The 26,033-nt window shown below is 41.1% G+C and overlaps 1 protein-coding gene across 3 annotated transcripts in view; it reads right to left on the reverse strand.

Moving 5' to 3' along the window:
- FANCD2 (FA complementation group D2) overlaps positions 1–26,033 on the reverse strand; it is a 37,643-nt gene that overhangs the window by 9,406 nt on the left and 2,204 nt on the right. For all 3 annotated transcript variants that reach the window (XM_083726497.1, XM_083726499.1, XM_083726498.1), the window contains 28 exons: positions 24,393–24,530; positions 24,023–24,090; positions 23,456–23,559; positions 22,978–23,041; positions 22,377–22,429; positions 20,642–20,720; positions 19,288–19,412; positions 17,450–17,537; positions 16,810–16,914; positions 15,992–16,092; positions 15,082–15,190; positions 13,550–13,585; positions 12,525–12,668; positions 11,686–11,820; positions 10,418–10,549; positions 10,052–10,159; positions 9,181–9,290; positions 7,896–7,956; positions 6,993–7,112; positions 6,093–6,166; positions 5,846–5,992; positions 4,612–4,712; positions 3,851–3,966; positions 3,002–3,110; positions 2,652–2,753; positions 1,524–1,636; positions 578–724; positions 227–343 (listed from right to left, as the gene is read on the reverse strand). In XM_083726497.1, coding sequence (XP_083582623.1) covers positions 227–343; positions 578–724; positions 1,524–1,636; positions 2,652–2,753; positions 3,002–3,110; positions 3,851–3,966; positions 4,612–4,712; positions 5,846–5,992; positions 6,093–6,166; positions 6,993–7,112; positions 7,896–7,956; positions 9,181–9,290; positions 10,052–10,159; positions 10,418–10,549; positions 11,686–11,820; positions 12,525–12,668; positions 13,550–13,585; positions 15,082–15,190; positions 15,992–16,092; positions 16,810–16,914; positions 17,450–17,537; positions 19,288–19,412; positions 20,642–20,720; positions 22,377–22,429; positions 22,978–23,041; positions 23,456–23,559; positions 24,023–24,090; positions 24,393–24,530 — 2,906 coding nt within the window. The remainder of the gene's footprint in view (positions 1–226; positions 344–577; positions 725–1,523; positions 1,637–2,651; positions 2,754–3,001; positions 3,111–3,850; positions 3,967–4,611; positions 4,713–5,845; positions 5,993–6,092; positions 6,167–6,992; positions 7,113–7,895; positions 7,957–9,180; positions 9,291–10,051; positions 10,160–10,417; positions 10,550–11,685; positions 11,821–12,524; positions 12,669–13,549; positions 13,586–15,081; positions 15,191–15,991; positions 16,093–16,809; positions 16,915–17,449; positions 17,538–19,287; positions 19,413–20,641; positions 20,721–22,376; positions 22,430–22,977; positions 23,042–23,455; positions 23,560–24,022; positions 24,091–24,392; positions 24,531–26,033) is intronic.

A 26,033-nucleotide genomic window follows, 5' to 3' on the forward strand; every position in this document is an offset into this window, starting at 1 on the left:
TCTGCCCTCCACCCAAGCAAGCAAGAAGCACTATCAGAATTCAAGGACACATTTCAACTGGGCAAAAAAAACCTCAAGAAGGTTGAAAAACAGAGCTGAAGACAACTGTGGTTTGGGAAGATGCATGCCCTGAGGAGAGTCCTGCAGGCTAGAGAGGCCTGGGGAGCTGCATTTTGTCCCCAACATAAGAAACACAATGCCTTCTTGCTATCTCTTTTGTACGTACCTTAAAAAAGGGGGCTCTCTTTGCAGCAACTGGAATCAGCATGTGTTCCAACTTACGACTCAGATCATCCAAAAGGAACAGAAGCTGTGTTGGCCCAATCTGCACCACTTCATGGGTCTAAAAATTTAAGGGAAGAATATGACACAATTAAGTCAAATGCTCATATGGTGCCTATAAATGAAGTATTCTGGGATCTTCAGGCATTTAAATATAGCACTACATAAAAATGCTAGTTCAGGAGATATCAGAGTAGGATGGGACAAGTGTGTGTGTTGCTGCTGTGTATTTTCACCACAAAAGGTGAGAGTAAGTACACTGAAGTTTATGCCATGGTTCTTTAAATTTACGTGCCTTTGTGTGCATCTCCGTATCCAGAGCAGATTTGGTCAGCAGGCCACTGTGAATAATGCTAAAAACCTCTAAGTCTAGTTCACGGAAATACGCACTATAACTCTGCAGTGGTACCAAAGGAGTCTCTGGTTCTTTTTCTGTGGAGTCCTGAAAAGAAGAACAAGAACATATCTCTTTGCACAGGACACATCTCTGGGAACTGAGTGCCAGTCAACTGCAAAAGTAACTCTGCATTTGGCCAGCATTGGTTCTCAATGGCATTTGATAAGATGAAATACACAGGTGGCATATACAGATACAGACTGTGCAAATTCCCCTTTCAACAGTATAGAATCATAGAAATGTAAGGCATCTCAAAGGTATCTTTGCCCAACCCTCTGCTGATGCAAGAAATGCTGCTGCTATAGGATCCCTGACAGGTAGATAGCCATCCAAGTCTGTGCTTAAAAAAAGCTATAGGATAATAGAATTGGAAGAGCATCACAGAACGGGAAGATAGAAGCACTGACAAACAATATGGAAATGACTGCACATTCAGATTATGGTGCTTCTTCATTAATGTGTGGTCTTAGATTTTCACTAAGGGGGCATGTATTTGTATATGCTGCCAGTGTACTGCACATCCAGAAGGAAAGAATATAGGAAAAATAAAAAAATCATGGGTACACTGATTTAAGACTTGAAAAATCCAAGGCACCCTAAGAATCTGAAATGCATTTTTGCTGGCCCCAACCCCTTAAGCCACTGAGTGGATACCAATTACCCTGGCATGCTTGCACCAATGCTGCTTTTTTATCATGTAGTTTATCAGATTTTTCATGAGAGGATGTTCATAATCAGGGAGAGAATAAAGCTCAAATTACTAGGGAAAAACCCACAGCACCCCAGTCTGCTCTTTTTAGTTTCCTTTTGTATACTCCTCAAAAGAACTTGGGCTATATGGAACCTTCTCTGGTTGGCTGATCTCAGCTTCAGGCTGATTTGCTTCTGTGTTCTCATCCAGTTGTGAGTTGTCTGCAGAACCATTTTTGCCATTATCAGATTTGGGGTTTTTTTGCCCTGAAAAACAAGGGAGCATTTCACAAACAGAGAGAAAGGGGGCAAGATCTGTTGAGATGAGCATCTTCGGATGCAGCAGATCCCCAGCTAAGCTGGGAAGTTCCAGACACAGCTAAGTCCCCACCCTTGGGCTCAGATGGAGCTATGCAAATTCCTGCAGCAGCCAAAGCTGGTGCAAGCCCAGAATAAGGGGTGTTACAGGACAGGAGGGAGGGGGACATAATGAGCATCAGATCAGATCAGTCATGTGACCCTAGGAGCCCTGCGTCAGTTAAGCTAGCAAAAAGGATGGCCTAATGAAAACAACACAGAAGTCAACGAGGAGGACCTGATCCTCAAGTAATTGGGCCCAGCAGCACCTGGTCCCAACTGAGGCCACTCCAAATGGGACTTCTGGACCCAGTGAATCTACAGCACCTGCAGGATTCAAATTGTGCACTTCTTGACATCTGTGGTGTGCTATGCTGTCTCACAGGCTCCCTGCATAGGGACTTTGCATTCAGGAGAGGGGCTGGGGACACTTGGAGAAAGATCCTATGCACTTGAGGAACACACACCACAAACACTGGGCACCTTCGAAACAAAGGCTGCCCCTCAGACATGGAGAACAATCAATACCTTCATGCTAACACCTTTCTTCCTATCTTCACTCTCCAAAGGAATGCCACTAGCGCAGCAGTGACTGCTGCCATACTACTACTCACAAGAAGGAGCAGCCATAGAGACAGAGAACTGGGTAAGCCTGGAAGAGGGGAGCCCTTCTCAGTGTGGAGGCCTTGCAGCAACCACAAAATCCCTTCCTCCCGGTCGACCCAGCCCTTCTGATACTCCTGCAGCACCATGGTATACTGAACAAAGACACAATTATACTTTAAGCTTGAGGTGCTGCGCTATACAGTCTTATTATTGCGTTACCTCTTCTTCATTTCTGGACTTATTTGCAAAAAAAGTTTATAGTCTCGATTATATCCTTCCATGAATTTTTATTTTAAAAATAAAGTTTAGCATATGTTACCTTTGCTCTTCTTTTTGGTGGCACCAGTGGTATTGATGACAGGTACTCCTTCTGAGGTTTCAGAATCAAAATTTGCAAGAGGGGGAACATATCCAGGGCTTGCTGAGAAACAAAAGGAGAAGCATTACATTACATTAAGGCAGACTTCATACATTACAAAGTTTCTACATGAATTGTATTTCCATGTGGCAATGAGAAATATACAGGTAGCTCTAACTGTGCAGCAATCCTACACATGCAGAAAAACCACAGTCAACCTGTTTGCCGGCCCATCTACTTGTAGACATATGCAGATACTGGATATTCTCTTTCCCCCATGCCCTTTAACCCTGCATTTTGTTCTTGCTCACCTGCCAAGCATTTTTCCAGTAGACACTGTAGCTCCGTAATGTTCTGTAACCGAGTCAAAACCTTCCCCTTTATCTCGGGGTCATCTTGTTGACAGAAGGCATTCACCACCTTGAAAGGCAAAGCAAAATTGTGAAACTAAGAAAGGGACATCTCATTTCCTAGCTACCTCTGCTAATCTAAGGTGGCTGCTAAACCTTTTATCAAATCTGATACTTCCAGAGCACACTGGAGAGACATCTTAATGCACTCCACAATAAGGATTGTGTCCTTCAGCCTTTGTCCAATTCCACATACATCACCTGTTATAAATAAGTTGCTGACTTGGACCATAAAATGTCAGCCAAACAAAATGGCGAAGTGCATCTGCAAATTTCATCCCCTTGACCAGGAACCCACAGCTTTAAAGATGCAGATATGTTTTTTGAAATTGCTGTACTATACTACATGACACAGTGCTCTGACATCTTGGGGCAGACACTCTTTTCAAAAGTAATGTGAAGAACAAAGAAAGCAATTTAAAAAAAAAGAATCCTGGAGGCTCCTTTGTACACTTATTTTTCCAGTTACAAATATTAATATCTGTATTATAAAAAGTGTGTACTTCTGAAGGCATGCATTTTTTTACATGCACCAATCAGGAAGCATGCACTTCTTCACTCCCAAACACAAAAATAATATTTATGTCATGAAAATATGAATCCATTTAGACATACACAGAACCCAGTTTAGGAAAGCTTCCCTTTATGTTTTTGGGGAGATGGTACTTGTCATATCAGATAGACATCTGGCGTATTAGCCAGAATTTGAAGGAGTAGGAAATTAACTATTTCTTGCATAGTACTGCTCACCTCACGGAACCAGTTGAGGGCATGAAATAGAAGAGAACAGAGGAATTCACGCTCTTGCTTCGATAAGGAATCTAACTTTCCTACCACCTCCAAGTTGGTCAGATACAAAGGACACCCTGTAACAAACATGTCAAAACCCCAGGGCTTAAGTTAACTTAAGTTCAACATAATCAAAGCACCCACCCACTGCCACCTTCACAATCCATCCCTCTTAGCTGTTGCATTTGTATATAGTAGCTAGCACCTTATCCTTCCCAGAGTACCACAGAACTAAGTTCAGCTGGCCTGAGAGGTAATGGCACACGACCAGTGATTCCTAGTACAGTGGTACCTCGGGTTACATCCGCTTCAGGTTACAGACCCCGCTAACCCAGAAATAGTACCTCAGGTACTTTGCTTCAGGATGAGAACAGAAATCGTGCTCCGGCGGCACGGTGGCAGCAGGAGGCCCCATTAGCTAAAGTGGTGCTTCAGGTTAAGAACAGTTTCAGATTAAGAACGGACCTCCAGAATGAATTAAGTACTTAACCCGAGGTACTACTGCAATTCAGTCTATTATGGGGGAATGAACAGTATAACTTAAGAGACAACAAATTAGAAGGTAAGATGTTTTACTTACAACCCAGCTCTGAACATCCCAAACCCTCAAAGAGATTACAGGACAGATTAGGTCAGGCAGAGCCAACTATCTTCTGCTGTAGTCCATGGACTAAAGCAATAAATGCCATTCATTCACAGAGATAACTGTCCATAACCTGTACCTAATAGGGCATCAACATCATCCAAGCTCCCTTTATTCAGTTCTGCCATGCAGAGTCTCAGCAGCCGGAAGAATGGTGACAAACACAGAGGAGACACTACCCTGGGGAGAGAAAGGAGAGAAGAAATGAAAAATGTCCTAGTCCAGTTTTCAGTATTTCCAGACATGGCTTGGAAAGACCAGTCTGAAGCCCTAGATCAGGAGTAGCTAACTTCAGCCTTTCCAGACACTGATGGACTCCAAATTTCATCAGTTCCACCCAGCATGGTCAACAATCTGGGATGATAGGAACTGGAGTCCAACAACTATGTTGGCTGCCCTGGACTAAATCTATATAGGACTGATAAATGACCACCAAGTTATCTCACACCACTTAATACTTTAAAAAACCAACAGTAGTTTCCTTGGGGGATTTCTTTAATAGGCATATTCATTGTGTTTATGTATGAAGGGCCACAGGTTACCCACCCCAACCCTAGACAATACTATGCTAGGTGGATAAATAATTTGGACTTTGATTAGGCAGCTTTATGTGTTCTTAATATATTATTCAGACAGTGTAAAACTTAGCAAATTTTTAAAAGTATATTTAAATTTGCCTGCATCTTTCTTGTATAAGAAGAAGAAGAGTTTGGATTTGATATCCTGCTTTATCACTACCCAAAGGAGTCTCAAAGCAGCTAACATTCTCCTTTCCCTTCCTCCCCCACAACAAACACTCTGTGAGGTGAGTGGGGCTGAGAGACTTCAGAGAAGTGTGACTGGCCCAAGGTCACCCAGCAGCTGCAGGTGGAGGAGCAGAGGAGCGGAGACGCGAACCCGGTTCCCCAGATTACGAGACTACTGCTCTTAACCTTTAAATTGCCTCCTCTCATGAAAATGGAATCTTTGTTCCCATATGCAATGCCTAGGGGAAAAAGTTGGGATAGTTGGGAAACGCAGATGCACTATTAAGCAAACTGGAGAGATAGGGACCATGAGCTGTGGCAAGGCAATGAGATGTGTTTTGAAAAGGAACACTGTGAGTCTGCTGCTCTTTCCCCTTGTTTTTACATTTATCAGAAATGCCTGCATGTTTTCTTCATAACCATCCTGACTAATTCTTTCTGAAAGAACAAAACAACTATTTCCATGATTCCATTTAAATTTTAAAAAGTATGCATTAGCAGTCACATTCTGCCTTGGCCAAGGCTGTTATCTATTCATCTCAATAAGAACAGAGAAGCACCACTGACCTTTTGTCATGGCTCTTAGCTGCTACTTCATCTACATTCTTGCTCAAAGAGCTCTGGGACAGCAGAGGCAACAAGTTAATAGCAATTATTCCCTCACTTTTGTCATCTTCCAAGCTATACTGGGACTTCACCGGGAGCAGGAAAGCACTGCAGAGGAATCAGATATCAATTGATGGCCAATGCTACAATAACTAATTGAATTTTTTGTACTGAAGGCGGTAAATGGTGTTTTTCCCCCCTGAAATACCTGTCCTCTATAGGGAGAAGATCTGTCACAAAATCTCTCTCAAAGTCCTTCTCCACACTGTTCTCAATCCACTCCTGAAAGAATGACAGTTCCACAAGGAAAACTCATTTTAAAGAATTATGTTGAAGAAGGGTGACGGTGCAGGCTAAAGGAAGAAGTGAAGCATGCAAACTAGCTAAAGCAACTCCTCCTTTATCCCCCACTACCATCAAGTGGATAGTTTTACTTTTCCTCTGACAGCTTCCACTGAGAACCCCTTTAACCTCCTAGACTTTATGTAGTCTATTCTACTCCCAATACTGGTTCAAGTTGTATGGCACTTAGGTGTGGTGCCAAAACCTTATTTTCCCTCCAAAAACAAGATATTATTTTATTTAAGGATTTAGTAAAGCAATAAGTTAAACTTTCTTTGAGGAAAAAAGATTTTAGGGTTTAGAAGTCAGAAGACGTCAGAAACAAACTATGGCTTACCACAAACATGCAGCATGCTGGTGCATGTTATTCAAATTGCATCCACCCTGCTTCTTCCATTGCCAAAAGCCAGGTTAAAACCAACCACAGTGCTGGCGGAGTGTTACGTGTGAACCAGCGCTCATGGTTTGTTTCTTCCATATAAACCAAGAGCATGAAGTAAAAAACAAACCTTCAACTCATGGCTTAGAGAGAAACAAACCATGAACAATGGTTTGCATGTGATGCTAAGCTAGTGCTGTGGTTGGTTTCCTCTCAGCTTGGTAAAGGGAGCAGGAGGAGCAACTGGAGCAATGTGCATGAGCACAATTGCTTCAGATTAAGGTTTACCATGATTTACCAGACTACTGTTTCAGCTAATATTATGCCAGCTATGGTTATATAATATCTGTAACTGAATGGATGCAGACCAATAGCTCTATGACCTACTAGGATCTGAGAATCCAAATTCCCTTTTTGAATCAAGTTGGCAAGTTCATCGTAATAGAGAGCCAAGGCCTGGGGGACCTGTCCACAGCAGGAGCAAACCAGCTCTAGTAAAGATATAATCTGTAGAAAAAGAAGAAGCAGAGTAGTTACTGGAGGATGATATGGTTTCAGCTTTTCAATGTTCGCACATAGTCCACAAACCCTCAAGTGGCTTTAGAGGTTACCAGAAATGTCATTAGCCAAATGAATGTCACTCTGGCATTTGGTCAACGGCTCTTCTCATAATTGTGATAGGATAATTGTACAGGCAACTTGTGATGGTTCCACAAGTGCAGGCAGCCTGTGCACATTCCCCTGTGAACATTATAAGGAACACCAGCAGCCAGATGTTAAGTAATATCTGACACCTATCTCTGAAACGCATTATGTGTGCACAAATCTCCATTGACACCTTGTCTTACTGACATTGACATCCTGCTCCTCCCACTCATCCATTCTCAGATTAATTCTTCCAAGCTTATTTTTCTAACCTCTTTACCGGGCCTCACCTCACATAATGCTAAACCATGGTTTCTAGCATTATGAGCAAAGGCTCTGACAAGTATTGGGCTTGCATATTCTCTCCTCCCACCTCCTCTTTAGCGCATAAAAGAAGCAGATAGTTTAAAATGAAAAGCAGAAACTTTCTAACGACTTCCCCCCCATGTTAAAATTGGGGAGGATTCCGGTCAGTTTAAATTCTAAGTTAATAAAAAAGCAAGCATCATGTTAATCTGAATATCTCCCCAAGCTTTACACTGACTGATCTTCCCATTCAGCTCTGCTGCAATTTTTCAAAGAACACATCTCTTCCCCACATACTACCTACTCCCAGAGCGGTCCTGCAAATATCCAAATACTTGCCTGTCTACATTGCTCCTTGCTCAGCTGTGCCCGTTCCAATAGCTGTCCATTTTCTTTACTCCTGAAATCATATTTTAGAGTAATTATTTTTAACTGGTGTAGTTGGGCGCTTGGATATACATTTCTGAGCCACAGAAATGGAACTAAGGCTGCTTCAAAGACCATAAATTCATTACATTCTTTACATCTCATTGATCATCATTCACTGTCCAATTAATCATCACAATGATATAACTGTCACAGACCCATATGGGTAGGGAGGTGGCTTCAAATGCCATAAATGCTCACATATCCTCTGAAGGCTTTCTTCCTGCTTTGCATTATTCTCCAAAACAAATGAACCCCAAATACCATTGCCTAATGAACTGAAATCCAGTGCGAATTGTGTCTCTTCACAAGAACACTATTATTTTATTTTATACTTTCTGTTGTGTTTTTGATCATGCAGCACTTCATATCACAGAATTAAAACAATACCATGGAGGGATCCCCTCATAATTTGCAGAATGCATTTTGATAGCATTCATTTCAAAAGCCCAGGAACACAGAATTCTACCTCACCTTTAACAAGGCATCAATAAATCATATGCAAATGTATTGCAGATCATTAGGCTCTACAACATTTTGCCAGACATTTGAAAAGCGGTGTGCCCCTCATCTCTACTGCACTATTTGTATACGTTGTGTGTACACAGGGAACACAGTTAGAAATCCTGCTGCTCACTTTTTCTAAGGCTCCGCTTTCTTTTTCCCCATAGACCACTTAAAAATTGCTGAGGGTCCTGGTGGACCAATTAAGACTTTTTTCTGCTTGTTGTAGCAACTGTAATGCACTGTGCTAGACGCTGTACAATTTTAAACTGTATTTTTATTGCGTCCTTCAGTTCTTATATAATTGTATTTTATTGTATAACAATCTGAATTCCAGAGACTTCAAACTGTAATATAGTAAAATACAAGAAATGAAAGAATCAATAAAAAATAAAATTAAAGATCACCATATTTAACACAATGGATAAGATGCCTCCTGTCTTCAGCCACAAATCCACCTGAATGAAGTTTGCCCATGGATGACAGTTTGGAAGCCCCTGTTCTAAGGTGTACTGTTGGTATCAGCCTTAATGGAGCTCTTTCGGACAACCTATATATTTGGAAATTGATTTTTTAAAATTGCTATATTCTCTTGGATTTTTCATGGTGCAGTTTTCAAGAGACAGCCTCGGTTGCCATCTGTATCTAGAAAAGAGTTAAATGACAGTGTGCAAATTCTTCTCCATTTCCTCACCTCTTTGCTGCCATGCTTCCCACCATGGTAACTGCACCAATAATACCAATGCGCTTATACTTTGGAATAGTGCTGGAGAGTTGCTTCCTGATCACCATATGCATGTCATCCTGCATGGAAAGAGAGGAACCAGAATGTCAGAAATAACGACGCCTCATCCAGATGCACTCACAGTAAATCTCATGCCACTGAATTATGCGTGAAATCTATAACATCTGAAAGGGTAGAAGTAGGATATGTGCTGGAATTCAGTGGAGTAAGTCTGAGAAGTGGATAAATGTTTTATCTCTAAGGTAGGAGGTATCAGCAATGTTCAGCAAATTTTGAACATTCACTGTTAACACACACACACACACACACACACACACACACACACACACACACAATGGCATCTAGATATTTGCAATTAGATCATAAGAACATCCCTGCTGGATCAGACCAAAAGCCCATTTAGTCCATCATCCTGTTCTCACAGTGGCCAACTAGATGCGTATGGGAGCCCAGAATCAGGACATGAGTGCAATAGCAATGCTCCCCACTTGTGTTCCTCAGCAACTGGTACTCAAAGGAATTCCATCTTGGAGTTAGTACTGTATTGGCCCAAATATAAGCTGCACTTTCCCCCCAAATTCTGACTGTGAGAAGTTAAAGTGCGGCTTATATTTGGAGCTGAGTGCCGGCACCGGCTTGGGGAGTGGGGCGCTGAGCACCGGCCACCCCCTGTTCAGGGTGTTAGTGCTGGGAGGTGGGCCGCACCTGCAAATAAACCTTGAATTTTAAAGGTGTGGCTTATTTGCAGGTGCAGCTTATAGTCAGGCCAATATGGTGCATAGCCATCAGGATCTACAGGACTCAGTATGTTTCTACTCACCTGAATGTGATTGCTTTTGTGCCCCTGGCTGAATGCCAGCATGCTAAGAATCTGGAATAGCTTCCGGATTTGTTGTGGACTTAGATTATCCATATAATCTAAAATGCTCTGAAAAGGAGAGATCAGAGTCAGGCCAAGTACTCCATATCTTCATGATAAATTCTGATAACAGAATGTGCAGTACAGCAAAAAGTATACTGTTAACACCTGGACTGACTTCCTCTGTGTCACAAAAAGTGGACCATTAACCAAACTGTGGTGGACCATCAAGCACCAGCCAATTGCTCAGACTCTTCCAAAGAAGAATGGTTAGTTGTTAAGCTGTTAGTACCAAAGTGAGAGCTCCCAGCTTTGTATCATACTTGCCTTCAGAAAGACTGCATAAGGAACTATGGATGAAGTGTGAAGAGACACCAGGTCAATGAGCATATCCAGAGAGACATCAACTGCAATATTATTGCCACCACATGCATGAGTTACCAAGGCACCCACAATCTCCTGCAAGAACAAACACAAGGCAAAATGAAAAGCATGCAGTCCAGCTTTGGGCAGAATGGCCCTGACCTGGTATAAGAGAGGCTAGAGATGCTGCCTACTTCCAGAGGCATCCCATCCTGTTTTGCCACCTGAGTCCAGGGCCTCCTTTAGCTGGGTCACACAGCAGTGCCCACAAAGTGAAGGGCACAAGATGTTTCAAGATATTGGTGAGATCTTGCTGGAAGTTGCCACTTTTCCAGCAGTCATGGGGACACTGCCTCCTGGGATTCTGCCGCCTGAGGTGGCTGCCTCAGCGCATCTCATAGGTGGGCAGGCCCTGAGTTCTTTGCCTGTATATTCTTCTTCAGCTTTCCCCTTTTGGTTAACATAGTTTGCACCCACATAAGCTGGACTGTAGAGAATGACAAGAAACTCTACATAAACCAGAGCAAAACACAGAACAGAGATGTGCTTATCAAACTAATCACAGCAGGCATCTTGATGTAACAAAAGGAAAATAAAAAGAAGTGCAGATAAATGTTTTTGACTTTTGAAGCCGGAGGTGTGCATTTTCCGAACTCATCATATTATTGTGATTTTTATCTATTTTTATTCTGAATTTTAAATTGTTCTAACCTTCCCTGGGACCTCTCTAGTGAAGAGCAGGCAATAATTTTAATAAATAATAATATGCTGACCTATTCCCTCCCTCTCAGTGGTGTTTAATGTGAGGAATTAAATAAAGGTGCCCCTGGGTTATCAGCAGCATTTCATTCAAAATTAGATCATTGTGAACTTACCGTTTAAACTTGTACACTGCCTTGACGTGGATTGTAATTGGTGATTTATAAATGTTTCACAAATTTAAAAAGTAATTAGCATATTTCCCACCCATCAGAACATGGCCCAGCCCTGGTAGCTGCAGGGTGGCTAATAGTGCTGTGGCCAGAAAGGGCCTTTGGCCAGTGCCCTATCTCACCTCTCACTGGCACAGACCTGGCTACAAAACAGGAAACTTGATGCAAACTGGTTGTCTTCTATGATCCATGGCATTCTGCCCCCCACTACATTAGAAGCAGAAGCTGTCAATTGCTACAAGGCAACAACACACACACACACTTCACCAAACAAAGAATGGAACTAATGTGTCACGATACCTGCTGGCAATAAGAGTCAAAGACTGTGAATGCTTGCTTGTACATACAGCAGCCAAAAGAGACAATGCAGGGATCTGCCGAGTGTACAAAGATCTCAGCCAGTGACAGGACAGCTGGAAAGAGGTCTCTCATAACCTGGATAAAGACAGAAAAAAGGGAGATTCTGATACATACCTCTACTATATTTCCAATTGTCTATATTACTCCAAGTTAAGGGGTTTTGAAAAGATTGGCAACGATTACAGGAAACACTTCAACATCTCACAAAGATGAGCTAACAAAATACTGGAGCAATTCATACAGATTTGCCAGACAGACTGACATTTCTAAAATTAAATTGTAAATCGATAAGACAATGAGGCAAGCAATAAGGAGGCTTCTGAGGGATAGAAGCCACCAACGCTGTCTAGTTCTGCCAGAAGGAAGTTTTACTCCAGCCGGCTTTAGGAAGCGTACATATGAGGATGTCTCCTGTTGACAGTTTCCAGACGTAAAGAAGCACATGTTCTTTGTAGGAGCCAGTAACACCCTGAATCCTAGAGCCAGTTCACACATACAAGTCTTGTTATCTTCAGAATAAATCAGGCAGCATGTGGAGGCAGCCAGCAGCCATTTCTGCAGTAGAAACCACCATGATTGCAGGAAAAGCTGTAACCATCTCTGCCTGTTTTACTTTAATGTCTCTCCATGCAGATCTGTACCTGTGTACACAGCCATGTGGATAAAATAAGCAAGGTCTGTACGCAAACCAGCAAATAATCATGCAGATTTTAGGACAGAGGATGGAGTGGGGGAAAGACTGTCAGCATGCTGGATCACACAGCAGCAGGAGTACTCACCATTAAGTAGTAACGGAAGGCATTGCGCAGCAACTGCTCTCTTACGCACCCTGATTGAATCTTGTTCTTCAGCACTCTCTCAATCTGCTTCTTGTTCTTGCCATTTGTAGCATAGATTACTAACAGCATTATCAGATCCAGAACCTTTTGGCAAGTAAAACAACCTGATTATGTAAAGGTTAACAACCAAGCAAGGTAGAAGAATAAGAATCAGACCAGACAAAGGATCTAGACAACTCACTTGGCAGAACCTGTGGTAATTTTATATAGCATTCTGAAAAACGTCTCTTTAGTTTTGCTTTTAAAATGACACGTTCCTAGTGTTCATGATTCAGAAGAAAGATTGGAAGGCCCAGCCAGTGTTTACAATAAACTAAGGTTTAAGGTCCATGGGGACACGACTAAACGACTAAACAACAACAAGGTTTCAGTGGTTAGAGTGAAAATTCATTCCTAGTTCTCATCTACTTTCTGATAAGAATTTCTTCCATTGCACAATTACATGGAGGGAAGAAGGTGAATCCAAATTCTGAAAACAACTCCTTTTTGTACTTATGTAAATCAAATATAAATGTGCATACACTGAAGGCAGTGTCTAAAAGCAGAATCTGACAAGCCTCTAAAACAGAATTCTAGTATCTTGGCCAAAGAGTGGAATAATTTTCTGTCATATCGACAAGCAGTCCAGAGACTGAGATCTCTCAGTTTAGAGGATGGATGAAAAGTTTGGCCCTCGCCCTGACTTCTAATGGCTTTGAGTGAAGAAATAGATTTGCTACAAATATTGAGCTAGAAAGCTAACTCAGGTGTGTTAGAAATGCAGAGAGAGAAGATAAAGGTCAGTTTCAATATGTCCTCTTACTACACAAGTGACAACTTCACGCTATTCCAAATTAATGTAATTGCTGCTGGGAATTTTTTTTTTTAAAGGGTGCCATGAAGGAAACAAGTTCCCCCCTTCAATTAACATCCCTAAAAAGATAATTATAGGTAGAGAACAGCTACTGCAGAATCTAAGATATTACCTTATGGTCAGAGGCAGAAGCAACACTTTCAATGGCCTAGAACAGGAGCAGAAAAGACAGTTGCCAATGCTGAACAAATAACCACCCTACACAAGAGACAAAACACATATTTCCAACAGTACACCTGCTGATTGCCGGGATCACATGAAATCATGCACAAGTCAGACATAGGTAGAGGGCCTTCTCGGTAGTGGCACCCATCTTATGGAATGCCCTTCCATCAAATGTTAAGGAGATGAGTAATTATATAACATTTAGAAAACATCTGAAGGCAGCCCTGTTTAGGGAAGTCTTTTAAATATTTAATAATTTGCTGTGTTTTTATATATGCTGGAATCCACCCAGAGTGTCTGGGTTGGCAACCGAGTCAGATGGGTGGGGTACAAATAACAAATTAATATTATTATTATTAGTGTAAACCTACTGGAACCTTCCTAATACATATCTTCTACCACAGTCTTAGGACAAAGGTTGTGCTATGGGAATGGGGAGGAGAAATACACCTGGGCACTTCTGCCACATGAGTCAAAATGCTCCTGGAACTTATTAGGACTCACCATCAAATATTGGAAAGAGACATTCATCCCATTTCAGGAATATAAGCCTCTGTTCTGGTGGTGTAATGGTTGGAGTATTGGACTAGGACCTGGGAGACCAGGGTTCAAATCCCAACTCAGCTCAATTTTATGATTCTATTATCTGCATCTTCCCGGCATATTGTGTTATTTTATCTTCTTTTGACTATTAGTTAATAAGTTTGGAAAGGAATTTACTCCCAATCGTTCTGCATTCCTAGCAGTAATTCCAGGCAGCCAGATGTTATACTGCCAAAGTTACAAACTCAGGTTGGAACTCAGGCATCAGATGAGGAAGAGTTAAGGAAGCCTCCTTAACAGCACAATCTTATACATGTCCACTCAGAGGCAGGTCCCACTTTCAGTGGGGCTTGCTCCCAATGAGTGGGTATTGGATTGCCGCTTAAGACGGCCTGCATTGGCCGCAGGGAGATAGAAAGGCTTCAGGGCACAATGAGAGGATTACATCATCAAGGGATGGCGTTGAATAGGGACGATAGCTCATAGTTAGCAAGGCTGTCCCTTCCCACGAGTGTATGCCGGTCGTTAGACTACCCACGCACATGCCTGTCCATCTCCACTGCCCATGTTCATTACTACATATCGTTATGCTCTATCAAGTGTTTTCCTTTCCCGTTTCTTCCTCAATGACTATGATTGTATGTTACACCCTACATTGCAGAATCTGGACTGGATGTCCTCAAAAGATTCCTCCCAACTCTGTGATTCTATTCTATTCTGTTTTGATTTTCTCAAATAGGACTCAAAGTCTGAATTCAACAGCAGAGCCGTTCTGTGATGATTCTATCATTCACATATAATTTCCTTACTGAAAAGGAAATAGATTTTAACAGGATTTTAAATAAAAATCTGAAGTACATATTTTTTATAGAACTGCATCTGAAAGAAAGAACAACTTGGCAAAAGTGCATACCCACAGAGAAAACACACCCTGACCTTAATCCAGCCTTCTGAAATGGTCTTCTGGAATTTAACAGCAGACTTTATAACTTCAAAAAGGAGTTTGACGCAGTCCTGGTTGACACACAGTTGGCTTGCAGACAGACTGAAAAGAAGCACAAGATGGGTAGGCAGCCCATCATTTTAACCACAAAAGCAGCCAAGCAGGTAAAGAGGTTGTTTCAAGTCTAACTTTGGTGGCTAAATTGCCACCCACAAAAGAATGCATTGGCAGGTATAAGGCACAGCAGCATTGAAAGGGAGCGAGAAAGTGGGAACCCACTAAAATGAAGGTAGCAGTGATAACTGCACAAAGCAGCAGTACTATCTAAGGCAAATAAATGGCAAAGAAGGAGGGTAACAGCTGGAGGAGATGCAACAGTTAACACACCAGCCATGCCAGGGAATGCTTAGGATTGTCCAAGTGCACACTGAGGTCTTGGGTCCCCTCATTGTATCAATCACCCTCATGGTGTGAAGAACTGTCAAGCCTCTATCAGATAGTTGGCAGCTGCTGTTGGTGGAAAGGCTCTCCATGTGTTGGGGACACGCCACACGACCCCTTTCTACCCATTACCCTTGTCATATGGAATATTTCCTACTCCCGTAGGGGACTCCTAGATCTGCCCAAAGATTCATATGATCTTTAAGAAGAAAACCTCCTTGTGACAGATAAGCTGTGGAATCTGTATGTTCTTCTTCAAGGATCAGGTGGGGATTCTTAGTTTTGTGTGTATGTGAAAGGAGATGAAATATTGCAATCCCATCCATGCAAACAAAGGCACCAGAAACCTGATGTAATATTTTCTTTGCTATGTTTCGCTGAGGCTATGATTTTGCCTCATCCTAACTGCTCATGCATGGAGACTGCAAGTCTTTGGGTGAAGCTGAATGTCAACACACAAACCTTGTCCGAGTCTGGCTCCTGAACTTGGTCTGAGAAACATGAATCAGTGGAAGTGAAACACACGAGTCCAGGTCCAACTTCCTACGAAGGTCAGAAATTACCTGCAATAACACAGTGCATAGGTTTCTGCAGCTATTGCTCAGAAATACGCACTAACATTCATGGTCATATATTTTAAGACAGTGATTGTGGAGTAGGAGAAAAAAAGTGTAAATGGGGTAAATGTCAAGGAAGGAGCCTGTAAAAATATTTTACAATTTATACAGAATCATCAACTAAACACAAGCTTAACATTGTTTTTGGACTGAAAAGAGGATATTTTTTTAACTATCATACTTAAAATAGTTTTTAAAAGGCAAACCTAGTTCTACTTCCTTTTATGGAAAGGAATGCTGAATGAGCAATAAAAAAAGGAAGAACTTATTCCCATTAAAAAAAAAGTTTGGTTTTAACCCGTTGTCTGCAGCAAGTAAAGAATTGTCTTTTGCTGCCCTGCGAGCCATAATTCAGTTTTTGACTGCTATATGCCAAGCAAGCATTTAGCACGGAGAAAGGGGTCATACTTCTTTAAGAGTCATGCACCTGCTTAAAAGATGAAAATCTTTCGCCAAATGATACTCTTATCTGCCTAGGTAAAAAGATAAAAAGGATTTAAAGCAACTGGAAATCATGAACTTATAACATTAGTTTCAGAGGTGTGTGCTGGCTCATCTTGTTCACATGTAGAAAGAAAACAAAAGTTTGAGTGCTTATCCCAACAAAGTCATCTCTGTATTCCTAAAGAGTATACTTTTCAGCTTTAATAGTAGACACTTTACCTCTGTTGCATCTGTGGCCTTGACGGAACGGAGAATAAATTTTACTACTACAGGCAAATCTTCCACTTTTACGGCACCGACTGTGATCATAACAGATTGGCGCACCTAGGTTGAGAGCAGGACATTTTTCAGCTGTAGGAGCAGGGGAAAGTGCAGCATTTATTTACAGTTCTTGCTTACCTCATTATTAGGGCTCTCAGCAGTTGTTAGTGGAAAATTCACACAGGCTGAGAATATACTAGAATCCTGAAGGCTCAGACCAAAAATGACCACCAAGCACTACCCCATATTTTTAAAGTCACTCAGAACTTCCAGAAAATGATCAGGAACAAGCTTAGGGAAGCCTCCAGAGGGAAAGGATTCCATAATTACAGAGCAGCCACGAAGACTGCATGTTAATGTGTCTGCTATCCAAATCTGGGGTCCACGTGCTATAGTTAATGAGGATTTTTCAGATCTGAAAATGCATTACTTCCAGCCTTGGCAAACCTAATTCCTATAATTTCTAACTCTCCTATGCTCTCCCTGAATTCTTGTATGTATTTATGTACAAAGAGTACCTAGTCTCACCTTTATCATGACTTTAAGCAACGCTTATACCTTGCTTGTGTGCCCATCTATTTAACACAGGGCTTCCTACCTCAGACAGAAGTCCCACATCTAGATTCAAACTGGAAAGGGCATCAAGGATTGGAACAGATAGCTCAGTCTTCTCCTTTAATAACGAACTAAAACGCAGGACAACAAAATGACCTTTTAAGATCTAGCAACATTCCCAAACTGCAATAGTGAATTACAGTTCATCCAGTATCAATTTGTGCAAAGACGGTTTTGTAGGCTGCTACAATAAAAGTTTATGAATGATTTATCGCTTATCTCTACAATGTGTAACTTGCCCATATTTGCTGTCTTTCTTTTTCAATCAAGGATACACAAAAGGGTTTACAAAAGATTTTAAAATATACAATCAAAACAAGAAAATAAAATTTAAAACACAAAATATCCATTTTAAACTGTGGGTGCTTCCATATGTGGATGATTTAATCATTCTTGTTTCCTTTAAACTCTGCTTTGAGATTTCAGGAATCTAAATAATGTTCTGTAGTTGGCGAGGAGGAGAGGGTATTTTAATTGAGATTATGGTATTAGGGATTAGGCTAAATAATGACACACACACCCCGGCTGCACTCCCAATCATGATCTTCCCCACTCTGCAATTAAGGAGTGTGGGAAGAAACAGATATTAGACAATGGTTCATCTACACTTAAGAGAAATTATGCAGCTGTTCCATTGTGTTAAATAAACAAAGCACAGTGGATTTTCTGGGAGAGAGGAACAGAAGCTGAAAAGGGAAAACATGGGAGGAGGCTGTTTTGATTATGATACTATGAAGATGCTCTCTTAAAAGTGAACAAAGCATGGCTCTTCCACAGTAAATGCCCAAATATGGAAGGAAGCAGCCTGTGACATATATATATATATATATATATATATATATATATATATATATATATGACCATATATGATAATGTTGAAGTGTGATGCAGTTTTCTGCCCTGAAGACTAATTAGTTGAAATGCATCAGGATCAACTGACCTTGTTCAATAAAAACTTTGTTTGAATTTTGTGGCCTTCTGGTTTTATCCACATGTTATAAGAAGAAATCTTGCTTTTTTATGGAGCACTTGAAAAGCTCAGACTGTCAGTGCATCAGATGAAGACCACACTGAATGCAGCAGCAGCAGCAGCAGCAGCAGCAGCAATGAATTGAGAGATACAGCCTTAAGGATTATGATGCCACCACCAGTTCTTGTGAATAATCAGATTGGCATGGAGAAAATACTATTTACAGAGTTCATGCTTTAAAGGCTCCTTATATCAATTCTAGGCAACTCAATGCCCTTCCCTCTCAGAACTCTTTTGAAACTGCAATTACACACACACACACACACACACACACACACACACACACACACCCCTTTAAAGCATGAACCGAGACACAGCAGTGTTTTACAATTGTGACTGCAGTCTCTTGAATACCAGGGTTTGGATGCAGGAATTGAGCGGATGATAATCAAACATGCAGATGACATCAAACTGGGCGGGGTAGCTATGCCACAGAAGACAGAATCGGGATTCAATTTGACCTTAACAGATTGGACAACTGAGCCAAAATTAACCAAATGAATTTCTATAGGGACAAACATAAGGTTCTGCATTTAGGCAGGAATAACCAGCTGTACAAATATAAAATGGGGGAGACATCTAGTTTGCCAGTAGTACATGTGAAAATGATTAGGGGTCTTAATGGACCACAAGCTTAATGCGAGTCCTGGTCACTCTTGTCTGGATGCACTCTAAATTCACTTCTTTTCACCTTATGCCTAGTCAGAAGGTATCTTCAGCTATTGCACCAGAAACAGCTAACAGAAAATTATAGAGAGAGTGAAAAGAGAACATGGCAGCATCAAACTTACCTAAGCTCTCTGGCAATTTCACTATGCTGAGAATCCTCCAGGATTTCTGGCAGGCTTGTGATTATGTCGTGTTGGATTGGTGGAGGAGAAACACAAATCATCTCCATGAGTTTCTGAACAAGATCCTGCAGATGAACAAAAGCTTTAGAACACCAGGAACTCAAAAAAATGACATTTCCTTAATGATGAAAGCTTAAACACAGAGAAGCCAACAAATGTATACTACACATATGCATCCAGAATGGAACCTAAGTGATTGGTTTATTTATCAGACATATATTATTTGTAGTTTCTTAGCATGCAAATGTTTTTAAATGCTTATCTCTTTTGTCCCCACCATATCTCAGTTCATTTCCAGACCCAATTAAAAATGCTGGTTATGATTGCTTAAGCCCTGGGATGGAGCTACTCGAAAGATCACCTGCACTCATATGTACCTGCCCAAACCTAATGCTTGGCCTCAGAGGCACTGCTTATGGATTCATCAGTGGGTACAATTAGAATGCCCTGTCTTATGTACATAGCAAGATATGAAAGTGCCCAAATCTGCTGTAGAAATTAGTCATGAACAGAGAAACTGATATGTGATAAAGCTGAAGCCTTAAGAGTTTTAAATGAATGAAGTCTTTATTGCTAAAAGCTATAAGCTGCCACAGCTGGGCACAATGCGTAAAATACAAATAATTAATTTAAAGCTGAACAGCAACAACAGCAAAGCAAACATACAAAAATGCAAAGATCACACCTGCATAAGTTAAGCACTCCACTTCTCACACTCCCCTTATACTTGTCTTGGTGCCTAGCTCTCAACTTACTTGCAGCCAAGGCAAATTTTGCAATCTGTGCAGTAATAAATACATTATTGCCAGCCAGCAAAATAGAGATTTGCTCAAGGGGAGGCTGGTTGGAGAGAGCAAAGGATGTAATTGAGGAATTTTTGTCTAGGGGATGTACATAAAGGGCATTGCAACAAATTGTGTTGAATGTCCTTCACCTCTCCCAACTCACAGAAGCAGAGTCTTTGGTATGCAGGGTATAGTAAGAGTTTTAAAGCATTTTGCAGGGCTCTTCTTAGGTCCTGCACAGTTCTTTGAAATCCCAACTTTGGGACTTCAAAGCACCCAAGCTCCCGCCACCATTGTGCTGTCAGATGATGGACAGGTGAACAATCCTACCCACCTATCAAATTTGGCCTATAAGGTTAGGATCTGATAAAGATCTGGTCCTTGAATTCAAAAAAGGTTCCCATCTCTGGGTTAAAGAAACCAACATCTAACTAGCACGTTGCTAGTTCTCACTGGATGTTAAACAATACCCCATGAGAAACATAATTGATTGCATTGGTGGTACTTGCCTTGCTGTCAGCTATCCTGTCAAGCCATTTTAACTGATTGACAATGAGCCGAGGCAAATTGAGTCCATCACTGCCCACACTGAAAGATCAGAAGAGATAAAACATAAGCCCTAGTTCCTTTTTATTACTGTACAGTGGTACCTCGGGTTACATATGCTTCAGGTTACATACGCTTCAGGTTACAGACTCCACTAACCCAGAAATAGTGAAAACAAAACAAATTTCCTTCCAGTAGCACCTTAAAGACCAACTAAGTTATTTCTTGGTATGAGCTTTCGTGTGCATGCACACTTCTTCAGATACACAAGTGTGCATGCACACGAAAGCTCATACCAAGAAATAACTTAGTTGGTCTTTAAGGTGCTACTGGAAGGAAATTTGTTTTGTTTTGACTATGGCAGACCAACACGGCTACCTATCTGTAACCAGAAATAGTGCTTCAGGTTAAGAACTTTGCTTCAGGATGAGAACAGAAATCGCACAGCAGCGGCAGTGGGAACAGACCTCCGGAACAAATTAAGTACTTAACCCGAGGTACCACTGTACTGAGAAACCATTCTTTCTGAAGTCACTTCCAGATGCAGCTATGGAGGACTGCTCTCAATCCTTTCTAGATGCTTTTCAAAATCCAATGTATAGTTCTATAGTTTCTTTTAACAAATTTTAAACAAATTTCTTTTAACAAAAATAAATATGCCATGCCATTCTGTATATGAGCCACTTGAGGAGATGCAATACACACTAGTTTTCAGCCAAGCAAGAAACCCAGCCTCAGGATCAACAGCAAGGTAAGTAATAAAAATTATTATTATTATTATTAATACCCCACCTAACTGGCTGGGTTTCCCCAGCCACTCTGGTCAGCTTATAGCATTTCTAAAAACAAAATAAAAACATCAAGCGTTAAAAACCTCCCAATGCAGAGCTGCCTTCAGATGTCTTCTAAAAGTTGTGCAATTCTTTATCCCCCTGACATCTGAAGGGAGGGTGTTCCACAGGGAGGGTGGCACTACCAAGAAGGCTCTCTGCATGGTTCCCTGTAACTTCGCTTATCGCAGTGAGGGAACCAGCTGTCGCATTCTGCATTAGTTGTAATTTCTGGGTCACCTTCAAAGGTAGCCCCACGTAGAGAGCATTGCAGTAGTCAAAGCAGGAGATGACCAGAGCAGGCCACCAAGGAATCAGCTAAAAGGCCATCAACATGGGATAAAACATCCCTTACCACTCTCTGGAAACCATTTGGATCCATTAAGTGGTGGGGCAGGAGCATCCGAATTGGTCCCACTTCCCTGTGGAGAGGAAGGGTTGCAGAGAAGTCTAGTTGCACCAGGAAGTGACAGCTCACTGTAATCCATTTATTCTGCCATCTAAAAGTTGCTTTGTACAGCAGAAAAGAACACACAGTAAAAGCTTAAACTTCAGTCCTCTATAGCGGGGTGACTACTAATCTTTGGCTCTCCAAATGTTGTTGGATTCCAACCCCCATCATTCCTGACTATTGCCCATGCTGGTCGGGGCTGATGGGAGTTAAGGTTCAACAACATCTTGAGGACCACAAGTTTGTCCAAGTTCCTGAACCTTAAATGAGTATAGGGCATGAGTGGCAAAGATTTTTAAAAACCTTTCATGCATGCTAACGAGATCAAGTTTTGAGGATTTCAACAAGCGGTTGAGGAGAAGCAGATGGAAAATGCAGAGCAGTCAACATTTCAAGTTAAAATAGTGGAGTACTTGCCTTTCGTGAAAAAATTCGGGGAGTTTTTCAAATAGCAGTCTTATAACAGCAGGCTTCCAAAAAGAAAAAGGCATTTTGAGAAATTACATTTACAATGAGGTAGCACACTGTGTACACAACACTGCAGACCCAAACCCCATCATCCAGTGTTGAAGAAGAGTTCTCTGCTATGCAGCACTGCAGTAAAACTTCCCCAGAGCACTAATTCTTGGTAAATAAAGCTATTGATCAGTATTCAGGGCTTGTGCAATAGGACCTTCCCCATTCTGTGCTTCTCCAAATCTACTCCAGAGGGCCAGGGGAACCACAGGGTGTGTGTGGGTGTGGATAGAGTACTTTAACAGTGGGATTGCTTTTTGTCAGGGCAAGCCAGAACTGTTACTCATATTGGTTTTAACTTAGGGAACTTGTGCTTAAGGTTGCTTTTCCCTCCTCCCTCCCATTCCTTTTCCCTTAAGCCTTTTTAGTTTGTGAGCTTGTAGAGCAAGAACAGTCTTGGTGTGTTTTCCTCCTATGCCAATCTGAAAAGGTTGGGATATAAAATGCAATAAAGAAATAAATAATAGGAAGCTGGGAGAACTGCATGGAAAAGTGATCTTACCTGTAATATCTCAATGCCAAGGAGCAGTTTAATGAGGCTTTCACAATATGAATGGATTGCATTACTGTAATGGAGAGAGACACTTTGCTATTATTATTAGAAAAAGGCATCATGTGAGTACCTGGGTTTAAAACAATATACTGTATTGGTGATAGGTGCTCCCTGCCCCACTTTGAGCTCCTTAGACAAAGAGACACATATGCAATAAATAAAATCAGATTAGTTTAACCCCAAGTACCTTCTCTTTAGTTGTTGTTTAGAGTTTGACCTTTAAAAGGTGTATATGTTTACAACACAATTAAGTTTGTTTCTTTAAAAAAACAACACATTAAAAAACAACAACTCCAGTTGCAGTCCAGAGGCAGGTTGGAGTATATGCAGGTAGTCATTTACTACACCGTCATGGTAACATACTGCAAGTATTAAACCATTCACATGGCAACTTGCAGGGAGAAAACAAATGAGGTTTTTCATTGACCTTGTTTCCTGACTTTGTGTGGGTATGCATGGTAGAAGACAATTCCTGAAGTGATCTCTGTTTTCTATGTGGGATTCCAAGCCACTGATGAACTCCTCACCAATCTAGACAGGATGGAGGGAAGGAGAGAGAGAAAATGAAGGCTGAACAATTATCCCTACTGTTTCAAATCCATGAATGTGCAAACCAAGCAGTGAAAGCCTGTTCTTGACCTTTGTGTGGGATGCATAAAACTGTAATTTGTAATTTGTTACTTTTTAATGAAAAAATCCAGTGACCAGTTTCATACTTCTTCCAGATCTGTCAGCAGCAAACAATAAGCGAGAACTCTGCATTAATTATGGAGGTCTCCTATTTTTCTCTTGTGTTGTTTTTATTTAATTCATATATTTAAAATGCAAGGTAAAGAATAAGAAATGGATTGAAAAAGAGATTTTAATTTGGGAGTGTGCGTTTGTCAGGAGAGACACACACAGAGAGAGATGGACAGAGACAGAGAGCTTTGGGTGTTAGAATCAATACAGGCCCACTTCAATTTCAAAGACATGAAATAATGCCACTTCATACCTGTGGTTGAGAAGGGTGCTTCTTCAATGCTTGATGCAACTTCTTCTGGAAAATTGCTCCATCCACAGCTATGGAAAAAGTGCCAAGAAGGACAAACACTGTCATGTTCATGTCATAATAGTCTGAATCTGCCACCTTCTGCCCTTCCCACTAACTGCCGCGTGACAGACAGAAATCCACCTGGCAAAACTTTCCCTGGCATAGAGGTAGTGAGGCTAGAATGCTAAAAAGGTAAAATTAAATAAATACATTTCTAGCAGAGCTCCTCTATTTTTAACAGTTGTGCAAAGTAGCAGAAAACCAGCAGGTAAATGTTTACACTTTAATTTCCTTTTAGAATTACTGCTAAGAATGTCATGAAAGTATATACCTATTTCATTCTGTCGTTCTCCAGCTTTCAGTATAATTCCTCCTATCTTGAGGAGCTGGCCAAAAACATTGTTGTTTTCTACAACTCCATCTTTGGGAATGGATCTGTTCTTACCAAGCGTGCAAGATTTCTTTGTTTCTAAGATGGAAAAGTTATTAGCATAAGATAAATGAATGTCATATTTGAGAGTCACATACCTCAATACAAATAAATGAAAAAATCAACCTTTATATCATGAAGTTTGTATAAAGTTTGAGGTCCCTTGGAAGATGAACCCAAGGGCTATATAGTCTAACCTAGAACAATTTCTAAGAGAGTGTAGGAGATACATGCAATAGAGCAGGGTTTCCCAAAACTGGGTCTCCAGCTGTTTTTTAATTACAATTCCCACCATCCCTGACCACTGGTCCAGCTAGCTAGGGATGAAGGGAGTTGTAATCCAAAAACAGCTGGAGGCCCAAGTTTGGGAAATCTTACAATAGAGGAAGGATGATATAAAGCAAAGTTAGGGAACCTGTGGCCCTTCTGATGTTATTTGGACTAAATTCTCAGCATCCCTTACCATTGGCCATGTTGGCTGAGGCTAATGGGAGCTAACAATATTTAGAGAACCACAAATTTCCCATCCCTAGTATAAAGGGTGCAACTAACAAAGCACTTGAGTAAGTGGTTTGTGGATTGCAATCCCAGTCCTAAAATTGCTGGACATTGAAGAGAGTTAAGATGAAATCACTGGGGCTACTGAAGTAGGACTGTCCTCTGAAACCCTCAGATTAGAATTATGGAATATTATATACACCACAATAGCCAGCCAAGACTTGTTGCCAATAAAGGATGCATGTTGTCTTGTCCCTGACCTTATGTTGTACTTCACCAGTGTCTGGTGTACAAATTCCCATCTCCAAGCTCAGGATGAAGCACATCTCTATCCTACTGTGCTTCTGATGTACCAAGACTACCTCCAAAAAACAGTACAACAGTACAGCCCTTTTCTCAAGCTGGAGAGGGAAACATGGATCGTATCCAAAAACACAGGAGCTCCAAGTACTTGGAAGTTTAATGAGACACAGACAAGCCCCAACCCCCCTCTCGAGTGTGGAATATAAGGAGAGGTTGAGAAATTGTTCTCCGGTTACACCGCAATTCCAAAACACTCATGAATTCTTTAGAAGAACAGTACTACTCAGGTCTTCCCTCAAGCTGGGAAGAGCAGGATAGCTGGAAACAGCAGGACTGTCCCTACTGTTATGAGACCCATTAGGTACAGTGTGACTTCTGAAAATATCCGTGATGCTTTTTTCTAGTTCTAGACTATCACATAGTGCTTCCAAGGGCACAATGCAATTCCACAGCCTCTAACTCAGGAGTGAAGCTAGCATTCTGCTGAAGATGGAACATTCACTGTGGTAAAAATATGTATAGACTCTGCATAAAATGTAGGAGCATAATTTAAGCCCCCATCAGCAATCCTGTATGTCATTACTTAAACAAAGCAAGATTATCACACTTGTGGAATATTATTTTCATTTTATGATATATAAAGAATTCTCTCCTTTGTAATTTTTCTCAATGAGCTTACAGTGAATTTATATACAATCGTACCTTGGATCCCAAATGCCTTGAATGTTTTGGCTCCCAAAT

Source organism: Podarcis gaigeae (genome assembly GCF_964106915.1).
Source record: "Podarcis gaigeae genome assembly, chromosome: 2".
NCBI lineage: Eukaryota > Metazoa > Chordata > Lepidosauria > Squamata > Lacertidae > Podarcis > Podarcis gaigeae.